This window comes from Suricata suricatta, chromosome 1, assembly GCF_006229205.1.
Source record: "Suricata suricatta isolate VVHF042 chromosome 1, meerkat_22Aug2017_6uvM2_HiC, whole genome shotgun sequence".
Taxonomy (NCBI): Eukaryota; Metazoa; Chordata; class Mammalia; order Carnivora; family Herpestidae; genus Suricata; species Suricata suricatta.
This window is the reverse complement of record NC_043700.1, coordinates 103,523,560-103,536,032: the sequence shown is the minus strand read 5'-3', so window position 1 is coordinate 103,536,032 and position 12,473 is coordinate 103,523,560. Positions and strand designations below refer to the sequence as shown.

At 33.7% G+C, this 12,473-nt stretch overlaps 1 protein-coding gene across 21 annotated transcripts in view; it reads right to left on the bottom strand.

Annotated features, from left to right (window-relative positions):
- CAMK2D (calcium/calmodulin dependent protein kinase II delta) overlaps positions 1-12,473 on the bottom strand; it is a 293,523-nt gene that overhangs the window by 135,392 nt on the left and 145,658 nt on the right. For all 21 annotated transcript variants that reach the window (XM_029941778.1, XM_029941727.1, XM_029941673.1 and 18 more), the window contains exon 4: positions 10,729-10,783. In XM_029941778.1, coding sequence (XP_029797638.1) covers positions 10,729-10,783 — 55 coding nt within the window. The remainder of the gene's footprint in view (positions 1-10,728; positions 10,784-12,473) is intronic.

Sequence of the window (12,473 nt, the reverse complement as noted above, 5' to 3'; positions counted from 1 at the left end):
TAAACAACATATGGGTCAAAGAATACCAAAAAACAATTTTTAATATTTTGAATGAAATGAAAATTAAAATACAACTTAAAACTTGTGGGATGAAGTAGATAGAAAGAAATTCATAGAACTGAATGAATATATTTGAAAAGAAAGATATAATATCAATAATCTAAGCTTCCACTAAAAACAAGAAAAAGAAGAGCAAATTAAGTCCAAAATAAGCAGAAGAAAAGAAATAATAAAAATTAGAAGTCAATAAAATTGAAAATGGGAAATCAATAGAGAAAAATCAACAAAAGCAAAAAAGCTAGTTCTTTGAAAAGATCGATAAAATGAACATGCCTATAACCAGGCTAACTAAGAAAAGAGAAGACACAAAATACTAGTATCACAAATGAAAGAGAAGGCATCACTATAGATACTATGGACAATAAAAGGATAATAAAGAAATATTATTAATAATTTTGTGCCCTAGAAGAAGCAGAACAATTCCTTAAAAGATACAATCTGCCAAAATCAGACAGGAATAAATAATACAAATAGGCCTATCTATTATAGAAATTGAATTGTTAATTAATAACTTCCCAAAACAGAAAATAGGCCTAGATGGATTCACTGGTAAATTTTACCAAACACTTAAGTAATGGTACCAAGTCTTCACAATTTCTCCCAGAAAACAGAAGTAAAGTGAACTCATGTCAGCACATTCTGTGAAGTAAAAATTACTCTAATACCAGGACAAGATAAAGACACAAGAAAATTATAGACCAATCGCCTTCATGAAAATCCTCAACAAAATATTAAGAAATTGAATCCAACAGTGTATAAAAATAATTTTATACTATAAAAAAGAAATTTATTTCCAGTATGCAAGGCTGGTTTAATATGTGAAAATCAATAAATATTATCCATTACATCAACAGGCAACAAGAAAAAAATCACATGATTATATCAGTTGATATAGAAAAAAACATAAGAAATATGAAACATCCATTCATGATAATAATTTTCAGCAAACAAGGAACCGAAATGATTTCCCTCAACTTGACAAAGAACATCAACAAAATATAATAGTTTAACATCATATTTAAGAGTAAGAAACTTGAAGTTCTCTCACTGAGATCAGGAATGAGTCAAAAATATATAGGAAATGACCTATATATTACAAATGACCAAGTGAAATTGAAATTAAAAACACTTTACCATTCACATAGCACTCCCTAAAAATGAAAAACCTAGGTTTAAGGCTAACAATATGTAAAAGATCTATATGAGAAAAGTATAAATCTCTGATGAAAGATCTCAAAGAACTAGAGAGATATTCTGTGTCTATGGATGGGAAGATTCAATACTGTCCAGATGACAGTTCTTACTAACTTGATCTATGGATGCAACACAATTCCAATCAAAATCTAGGTTATTTTGCAGATATAGACAACTGATTCTGAAGTATGACATGACAGAATCATGACCATTTTATTAATTTTCCAACTAATAGGATACTAAACTTATTTAGTATAACCCTGTGAAAACTGTATTTTCTCATCAGTGACCCTCTACAATTCTAGAGTTATAGATTTCTACTATAGTGAACATTAAAATTATTTTAAAAATAGCCAATATATATTGATTCAAATACTTTTCTAAAAACAAATGAGAAACACAGTATCTTTACAGCATCAGGGTTTGTTGTTTGAAATATCCTCTAAGTTATGTACATTGACTGCTTTCTTCACAAAGTACCAACTAAAAATAAAATTCATAGACTCAGCTTTGTTCTAAAGTATATACAGAGGGTTTGTACCTTAGAACTTTTCGTTTGTTTGTTTCTACCAACAGCTTACTTCAAGGACTTAATATCCTGTACCTAATGTACCTAAATGCATATAGTATAGCCAAATTCTAACTAGGTTCACATGTCCAATCTGATCTCTCTTTGTTCCAATAATCCACACACAAAGCAAAATATTGCACAAGTCATGTTATACTGTAATTACCGATTTACCTTTCTGTCTTTTGACAGTAGTTTAACCTAGAGGCCTATTCTCAAGTATTGTTTATAGGGCACTGATAGACCAAATAATCTTCAGTCTGTGCATTCAGTTTTATCTGAGAAATCATTTTTGCCATTACTGTTTACTATATACACTGTCATAAATCAAATGTAATCAAACAATACTAAAATCAAAAATAAGACAAATGAAATATTAGACTAGCTAGGTCTTAGGAAGGATAAAATTTGCTGTGAATAATAGACCACAGATGGCCAGAAAAAATTATACTAGCTCTCCACTCTTGAAAAGATTTAATAATCATTGGAATGTATATGGGATATATATGCCTTGTGAGATGCAGGAGAATATTAGCATAATAGAAGAATTTTACCACATAACCATAAAGATGACCATGTCTAGGGCACACATCAGATGTGTTCATAGGCACTTTGAAACTTGTTACACCATATCTGTGTGTTTTGTAAAATTGCTGGCCTATTGGTTTTGCAACCAAACATTTTAGTAGATGAAAGAATGCTATTAATACAAGAATAAGATTGCTTTTAGTTCTTCTGAAGGCAAAAATTCCATTCACCTTCCCTTCAGTCAGCTTATTCACAGCACCTGGTAGAGAATAAGCACAGACTTAGGTGTATATTTGTTAAATGAAAACATAGACAAAGACATAATTATGTCTGCTTCAACAAACCTCTGTGTAATTTAATAGCTTTTACCACAGTAGGTCTATGGTACAGATTTTTTTGAAGCTGTCTAACCCTCTTTCTGAATTATAAAATCTTCTAAAAAGACGATGGTGTCTTTTAGTCTTAATATTGCCAATTCAGCATCAGCTCCCCAGTCAAAGGGGTATAGTTTTTGAAAAGCATTTTATATTGATATAATTTCAAATTTGTAAATTTGTGAAAAAATATGCATGTCTTACTAGTAATAATTACAAAGCATGCAGCTTGACCAAGTTTTTAGGCTGGTACAGAAATGATAAAATGGGGCACCAGGGAGGGAACACGTCAAATTCTCTGAGTACTTCATTTTAAAATTATCAAAACAGGACATTTATTTTTAAATGTTCAGAAACACTACTTTTTTTCTCCCTAAACCATTAGGCAGACAGTCCTGCACCTAGATACCCATTACATGTTTGACAAACAGAATTTCTTATATGGGGACAAAAACACAAATACTTCAAAACAGGAAAAAAAAAAAGTATTTCATGTGCCAAGATTTGTTTTGCTGGTGGAGAAAAAAGTTTTTAATGATGTAATAACCGAATTTTTCTCTAATAGCTTAAAATCATAATTAATTTTCCAATATTTAAAAATTACATTAGGAGTTGTACTAATTCTACCAGAAATGCCAAATAGATGAGAATAGCATTTTGGCCTCACAGAACAATAAAGGATTTAAAAGATGTCCAACAAATATTTCTCTGTATGAGAAAAATGAGGCTTAGAAGAAACATAATCTTAAATGTTTAGCCTTGGGTAGCTCTGAGACTGAAACTTAAATCTTTTCATTCTGGGTCAGCACTTTTGCCAATAAACCTTAATCTAATCTATCTACTTTGGTTCTCTATTGAGATTACAAAATTCAACCCAAGTCTTATTCTCTTATACATTTACTTAGAAAGGGCTGTGATATTTCTATACTTCATATACATTCACCTAGCATGCATAGAAAAACTGTGTTCTCTGACATTCAGGTCCTGAAATATATATGTCACATTCAGATGACTGCCCTTGTAAAGACCTTATTTCTCAAAGAAATGGACTGGATCTGCCTTATCTGCCTAAGGCCAGTGGCTCTGCCCGGTTGGCCTTTCCCTTGGGGACTATAATTCTAGCTCCATTACTTCCCTGCCTGGCCTTCCCTTAGATTTCAGATAAATCCACATCTCTTGTCTCCTAGAGTTCCTGAGGTGTGCCTGAAAATCCTGTAGGCACGCACCCTGAAGAAGGAGGAGTCATTATTTGCTTTGAAGATGTCTTTGCTTTCATGCAAGTCTTTCACACTGATTCCATAGCCTGTTTGCAAAAGTGATTACTAATGCTTTATAGTTGGAAATGGTGGGTGGATATCTGAATGAAAAATGTAAATTTAAAACAGCAAGAAGAAACTTTTTTTTTAATGGAACTCAGTGCCTCTTTTGTTTTGCTTTTTAGAAAGGGAAAAGTATTCCACTAGAAGAAACCTCAGTGCACCTATAAAAATAGAACTTCCCATTAGATTGTGAATAGCTGGCATTCCATAGGAAGTATGCACAAGAACCACACTGCCAAAACCATCATCAAAAGGGCAAACACAGGAACATTCTTTCTTTAGGAATTCAAGTAGTTATTTTATCTTGGACTTGATTGGCTAAGGGACTTCCAATTTTCCCATATGAGTATTTCATCGATAAGTTTAAGACCTTTTCTTAACTATCTATACAATGTGCATTTTTCTAAAGCTACTTTCCTCTTAGTAGAGTAACCACCACAAAAATTAGATAATTTAGAGGAATTATATTTGTTATAATGTCTTTTTAGTCATTGATAATCTATACTTTTAAGCATTGTTTTCTAATTATCTCTAAAGTTGGGTGCTTTATTGGATTGTATTTAATGAGTTATTAATCTCATTTACTGGCAAAGCATTTTGATGAAAACTTATCTTAACTCTTCTCTTAAACATTTAAGAATAATCCCAAAGAGTCTGAGCTCTTCAATTTAGCAACAGAGGTTTAATGGACCGATGCAGCATATTTAATGTCACATGGTTCAAATGTAAACATAAACCTTGTAAAGTCTACTCTTGGTTTTAAGAGACATTAATAACAAACAATTATTATGACAGATATGATCCACTGTAATTGAAAATCTGATTTTGTTTTAACATGAACTGCTTTTTTATATGTTCTGTACCATTTAAGAAACGATATATGAAAAAGTAAACTTTATTCTAAACTCTGTGATTCTTATCATTCCTTCCATTTAGTAAGGACTATAAAAAACTATAAAATTTTAAATGTGAATATAAATAACTTGATAACTGTGGAAAAGTGGCATGGCATGGAAAGAAGGGTATTACCCTTTTACAACTGACCTCAGGCTGACATGCTTCTTGGAGTTGAAGTGGATGGGATTTACTACCTCATAAGAAACCACTCTGGCAAAAAGATCAGAATATACCATCCCACAATAAGCCACTTTGCCAAAAAGACTATTTTGATCTAAAATCAACTGAGAATCAACAACCACATTTAGAATTCTCTACCTTTCCCTTATCTTCCCCAAAGCAGACAATAAATTTTCCTTTGAGGAAGGTATCTGTTCTGTAGAACAGGGAAAGAGCAATTCTTATCATCTAAGACAAGAACTTGATATCTTAACTGCTTCTTTTAGTTTCATTTCTTTTCTACAAACTCCCATGAATGCAAACTTAATAAAACTTGCATACTTTTATTCTGTTAATCTTCCTTTGGTCTAATTCACATGCCTTCATGTACTGAGAATAAGAGGGTATAGGAAAAGCATATCCTCCCTGATAGAACTGTGATCAAACCTGAATAACAGTACTCAGGTAAATAAGCATTAGCAAAAGTGCTTTTCATTCTAGCATTCATCAGAACATGAAGGACATATCGCAGTTTGTAATACTATATCCTTGATTTATATAACAAAGGAGATCTAACAAATTAAATCTATAAAGAAATAACAGGTCTAAAAAGAGAGTAGATGCATCTCTCTCACTAAATACGTGAAAAAAAAATCCCTGTTTTCCCAGCCCTGCACAGTAGTAAGAAGGCACACTCGTGGGGTTCCATAGGATGCTAAATAGGACACCTGAACTTCTACCCCCACCTGCAAGTAATAAGATGGCACTGAATTACCCCTGCCAGTGTAGTATCAGAGGAGGCCTGCTAAAAATATTTAAATTAAATCCAAGGTCTTATAAAATAATACCTAAATGTCAAAGATATAATACAAAATCACTTATTATATCAAGAACCAAGAAAATTTCCATATGAGTCAGAAAAAAACAATGAACAGACACCAATAGCAACAACACCAAGATGACAATACTGTTTGAATTATCTGACAAGGACTCTGGTCAGCTTAATAAAAATGCTTCAGTGAGCAATTATGAAGGCAACAGAAAAAGATGGAAGTCTCAGTAAAGACTGAGAATTTACAAAAAACCTAATAGTCTAAAGAGAACTGAAAAAAGAATAACTGAAATAAAAAACCCAATGGATGCATTCAACCGCAGAATGGAAAAAAAAAAAAGAAGGAAGGATCAGTAAACCTGAAACAAACAGTATAAATTACCTAATCTGAGCAAGAGAAAAAAAAATCAACAGAGGCACACGACCTTATGGGGCTATAACAAAGGATCTAACATTCATGTTATCAAGTTCCAGAAGGAAAGGGAAAAGAAGTTAAAGGCTAAAAAAGTATTCAAAGAAACAATGCCTAAAAATTTCCCAAGCTTGGCAAAAAGAAATAAACCTGTATATTCAAGAGGTTAGTGAACACCAAATAAGATAAACTCTAAGAAATTCAAGCTAAGACACAGCATAGTCAAACTTCTATAGACTATAAAAGCTATAGACAAAGAAAAAATCTTTAAAACAGCTGGAGAGAAATAACACCGTACTTTAAGTGGAAAAACAGAAAGAGAAAAGATTTCTCATCAAAAATCAAAGAACCGAGAAGGAAGTGACACAACATTAAAAAATATGTAACTATTTACCTAGAATTTTTTTAAAGTTTATTTATTTTGAGAGAGAAAGTGTGAGTGGGAAGGGGCAGAGAGAGAGAGAGAGAGAGAGAGAGAGAGAGAGAGAGAGAGAGAATCCCAAGCAGGCTCCACACTGTCAGCGTGGAGCCTGATGTGGGGCTCGAACTCATGAACCATGAGATTGTGACCTGAGCCAAAATTCAGAGTTGGAAGCTCAATCAGCTGAGCCACTAAGGTGCCCCCTAGAATTTTTTTTTATCTAGCAAAAACATCTTTCAGGAATAAAGAGGAAAATCAAGAAATTCTCAGAAAAAAGGTAAACTAAGAATCTGTTGCTAGCAAAACAATTTCTGAAAGAATGGATAAAGGAAGTTATTAAAGAAGAAAGGAAATCATAAAAGAAGGGATCTTGGAACATCAGAAAAGAAGAAAGTACAATGGAGAAAGTCAAAATATGAGCTCAGAAAGGACCGAAGAGGAAGTAATAGTGCAATATGGAGAAACGACAAACGATAGCCCTGTGAACAAGCCAGGGATGGACTGTGACTATGGAGAAGGAGCGTGGACAGTAGGACTGCACATGATCGGAGCCTCAGTCTCTATTCTCGAGCAATCACCCATCATTAATATGGCAGACAGACTTGTTTGCCTACTCACCAGGCAAGACTCCCCTATTTTCTTTTAACAAAGCCATGATTTAAGTCTTACCTGACTATACATGTGGTGATTCAGGGGAGGCAAGTTCCTTCCCAGGATTAAATTTAAAAGTGGTGGAAGTCAACTGTGATAATCCCATTACCCTCCTCAATACTTGATTCAGGCACAGGCCTGAGAAGCAATTCTAAACAAGGATTCAATAACAGATTCTCTTCTCAAGGACTGCTGAGAAAAGATTCATGTAGTGGCATTAATACTGCCCTTTTCTTGACTTTGAAAGTCACTGATACCTGAAAATGAGATAGCCAGCCTGAGAACCAGCTCACACACTACAGAGAACAAACAGAGAGCCAGAAAAAACTTGATTTCTTAAAGATATCACTGAAGGGCTCAATTAACCAAATTTAACACTAAGCTATCTTTAGATTCATATTATAAGAAATATTTTATCTTATATGTTTCCCAAACATCACATGAAAATGCTAGACAGTAGTCCATTATATGAATTTACCATAATTATGCATCTGTTTCTCTATTATTGGATCCTTAAGTTGGCTTTCTTTCCTTTTTTCCCCCATTATAAAAGCTGATGCAATGAACGTACGAACATCTTTTGGCGCAAAGTTTTATCTAAATTTAGATAAATTTAGGTATACTTTCCATGGACTTTGTTCATATAAGTGAAATGACCATGTCAAATGGTATGGACATTTTGAATTCCAGAAGTTGTGTTCCTTTTAAACCCCTACCAACCATGCATATTGCCTGTCTCACTATATCCCAGTTGACCAGAGCAAATTTATTTATTCTAGTTAATAAAACTTCATTTACAAATTCTGATTAGTCTAAATCAATCTTGGTAATTTCATTCCTCTTGCCAGTGACTGGTTAGGGATGGGCATGTAACCCAAACATGGCCAATGAGAGGAAATGAAAAGTTTACTGGGTAAATATTTTATTATAAAAAAGAAGAGACAGGTAAGCCTGAATGGCTCAGTTGGTTAAGCATCCGACTTTGGCTCAGGTCATGATCTTATGGCTTGCAAGTTTGAGTTCCACGTTGGGCTCTATGCTGACAGCTCAGACCTTGGAGCCTGCTTGGGATTGTGTTTGCATCTCTCTGCCCCTACCCTGCTCATGCTGTGTCTGTCTGTTTCTCAAAAATAAACATTAAAAAATTAAAAAAAAGAGAAGAGATAATGTCTTCCACTGAACATTAGCATGTCTTTATATAATACATTGAACCATACCATCTGTCACCATACAATGCTATTATAATATCCCTGAAAATATTCCCTTGTGTCTTTAATTCCTGTGACTTATTCATTCCTTAACTGGAAGCCTGTATCTCCTCCAACCCATCCTCTCCAACCCCCTTCCCTCTGGCAACCATCAGTTTGTTCTCTGATTCTGCTTTTTGTATAACAAAGGATCCACATGAGTGAAATCACATGCTGTCTTTCTCAGTCTTATTTTACTTAACACAATACCCTCTTGCTTTAACCATACTGTGCACATGGCAAGATGTCATCCTTTGTTCGTGGCTGTGTAATGTTCCACTGCATATAAGCGCATCTGTATGTCTTCTTTGGAAAAATGTCTATTCAGGTCCTATATCCATTTTTTATTTGTTTTTTTCTTTGTATTGAGTTGTGTAAGTTTTTTATAATTTTTGCATATTAACCCATTATTAGATATACCATTTGCAAATATATTCTCCCATTCAGTAGGCTACCTGTTTGGTTGGTTGATAGTTTCCTTTGCTGTGCAAAAGTTTGTTATTTTGATATAGTCCAAGAGGTATTTTTGTTTTTGTTTTGTTTTGTGTTTTTCTTTTGTTTCCTTTGCCTTAGGAGACCTATCTAGAAAAGTGCTGATATAAAAGTTATTGCTCTTTAATCCATTTTGAGTTTATTTTTATGCATGGTGTTAGTTTCTTCTTCTTTTTTTTTTTTTGCATGTAGCTGTCCAGTTTTCTCAGTACCATTTATTGAAGAAATTGGCTTTTTCTTCATTTTACACATTCTTGTCTCTTTTATCATAGATTAATTACTATATAAATATGGGTTTCTTTCGGCGCCCTCTATTCTGTTTCATTGATATATGTCTCTGGTTTTTTGCCAGTACCGTAGTGTTTTGATTACTACAACTCTGTAGTATATCTTGGACTCTCAGATTGGACTCCACCTTTGTGCTTCTTTCTCAAGACTGGTTTGGCTGTTTGGATTTTTTTGGTGGTTCCATACAAATTTTAGTATTATTTGTTCTAGTTCTGGGAAAAATGCTCCTGCTATAGGGATGGCACTGAATCTGTAAATCATTTTGGGTGGTAGCAACATTTAAATAATATTAATTCTTCCAATCCATGAGCATGGAGTATCTTTCAATTTGTTTATGTCATCTTTAATTTCTTTCATTAATATTTTATAGTTTTCAGAGTAAAGGTCTTTCACCTTCTTGGTTAAGTCTATTCCTATGCATTTTATTCTTTTTGGGGTAATTATGGATAGAATTGTTTTCTTAATTTCTCTTTTTACTTTGTTATTAGTGTATAGAAGCACTAGTGGTTTCTGCATATTAATTTTGTATTCTGCAACTTGACTATTTATTACTTCTAATAGATTTTTGGTGGAGTCTTTAGGGTTTTCTATGTATGCTATCATGTCATCTAAACATAGTGAAGGCTTTACTTCTTCCTTACCAATAGAGATGCCTGTTATTTCCTTTCTTGTCCGATTACTATGGCGAGGACTTCCAGGTTATGTTGAATAAAACTGGTGAGGTGGACACCTTTACCTTGTTCCTCATCTTTTTTTTTTTTAAACATTTATTTATTTTTAAGAGACAGAGAGCAGGGAAAGGGCAGAAAGAGAGGGAGACAGAATCCACAGCAGGCTCCAGGCTATGAGCTGTCAGCACAGAGCCTGCCACAGAGCTCAAACCCATGAACCATGAGATCATGACCTGAGCTGAAGTCTGACGTTTAATCGACTGAGCCACCCAGGTGCCCCACTTTGTTCCTGATCTTAGAGAAAAAAAATTCCTGTTTGTCACCACTGAGTATGATGTTAGCTATGATACCTTTAACATAAGACAATAAAATATACATAGTCCAAAATACTTAATTGAAAATTAGTTCACATCAGCCATTTGTATGCCCAAAGGTAAAAATGATAACTGCTTTCAATGTCACCGTGAACACTCTGAATTATAGTTGAAGGTTATTTAAAGAAAACCTAAAAAATTATACAGTCATTAATTCAGACTATAAATTAGAAAACATGTTTAATTCAAAATGGTTTTCAAATAGCAAAAATAAATGAACACAAAAGTGTCTTGTACTTACAAATCAAACACCAAATAATGGAAGCCCTCTTCTGATATGCTGTCATGAAGTCGCACTAAAAATATAAATAAAGAAATAATTTTTAAAAAAGGGGAAAAAGTTCATGTTATATGTATAACAATGATGAACACTAAACCTGACTTCTAATGGGCATCTGTCTCCTAATTAAAAATGTTGGCAATATTCCTTTTTCTAGGCTCTGATAAGTGAATATACTTTACAACAGGGCTTGGGTTCAGACAAACCCAAGTTTTATGTTCTGGTTCTGACAATTATTAACTGTGTGAGCTTAATCAAATTAACCAACTTATAATGATAATAGTACCTATACTTCATAAAATAGTTGAGAAAGTTATATGAGACAATAAAATAAAACAATATACATATTACTAATAAGTACTAAATAAATATTAATGATTGCTATAATATATATCTATTCAAAGTTATCAGGTTCTACCAATTCTCCCACTTAGAGTCTCTTCCCTGTCATTTTCTCTGCTATCTCCCTAGTCCAGGTCTTTAACAACTCTTGCCTTGATCAATACAATAGGCAGCAAGAGTGATTGTTTTTAGAGTCTAGCAAGTGGTCTCTTTATGTCTGCTACATCTCTTTTTCTGGGGGGGAGAAGGGGGGAGGAGTGGGAGGTTTCCACACATCAATCCCCAGCCAACCTGTCAAAAGAATTTTTTATGCTGCTTCTAAACTCAAGTCACCAAAATCTATTTACCAAGGCATCAGCCAAAAATATACAGGTAGAACTTCTAACAAAATAATTGATTAGCTCCTCAAATTCATACTACTTTAAATTTTTCAATGTGGTACATTTACACCTATAAGTAATCAAAACAAATGATTGCTCTTCTGAACTCAAAACACTCATTCTCTATTATAACTCTATAGTAAACTACCCATGGAGAACTTAACATCCTGCTTTCTCTGCTGTTTGTTTTTGTATAAGTCCCCTTCATCTCCCAGTTTGTTCCCACAGACAGCAAACTCTTCCTATTTATCCAAATCACTTGGGATGGCCTGGCCTTCACTGGGAGCAACAGAGGGCAGAAAAAGAAAAAGAAAAAAAAAAAAAAAGTAGGACACAACTGCTTTTGAAAAGTTATCATAAAAGGATAATGATTTCTACTACAACCTGTCCTTACTATGTTCCCCATGAAATGATGGCCACCACATAGAAAATGTGGATTCCAAAGAGCATTTAGACTGTCACACAAACTGCAATGATCCACAGAGGGAGTCTGCAGTACCCATGAAGTTCCCAAGCTCACAGACATAACATAATCTCCTTTGTTTACAATCCAAATCCATAACTTTCAGGTATCCTCTTTGTCCTGCTATTAAAATCTTTTCTGAATCTGTCTTTAGAAATTTTTCCAAGGTAAAGAAAGACTTTTGTTCCGTCATATTGAATTTCTTTCTCATCAATACTTCCATACAGGTATCTTATTTCATAGGTTTTTTTAATCCCTCACAGAGATCTGGCACATAATAGATGGTCTTTCATAAAACTGCTTTGAGCACTTACTATATATATATACATGCTAGGCATTTTTCCAAGTTCTTGGACACAAATTTTCACCAAAGCCCAGAATACCTATATACATCTAAAATAAAACTATTGATACCAAACAATTCTCCCATTAGGTTATTCTTCGGTTCACCAATATCAAAGATGCCTACTACCTTTGTTTAAACTTGTGCTTCCAAAGAAAATCAAAAGTTAGGCTCTATG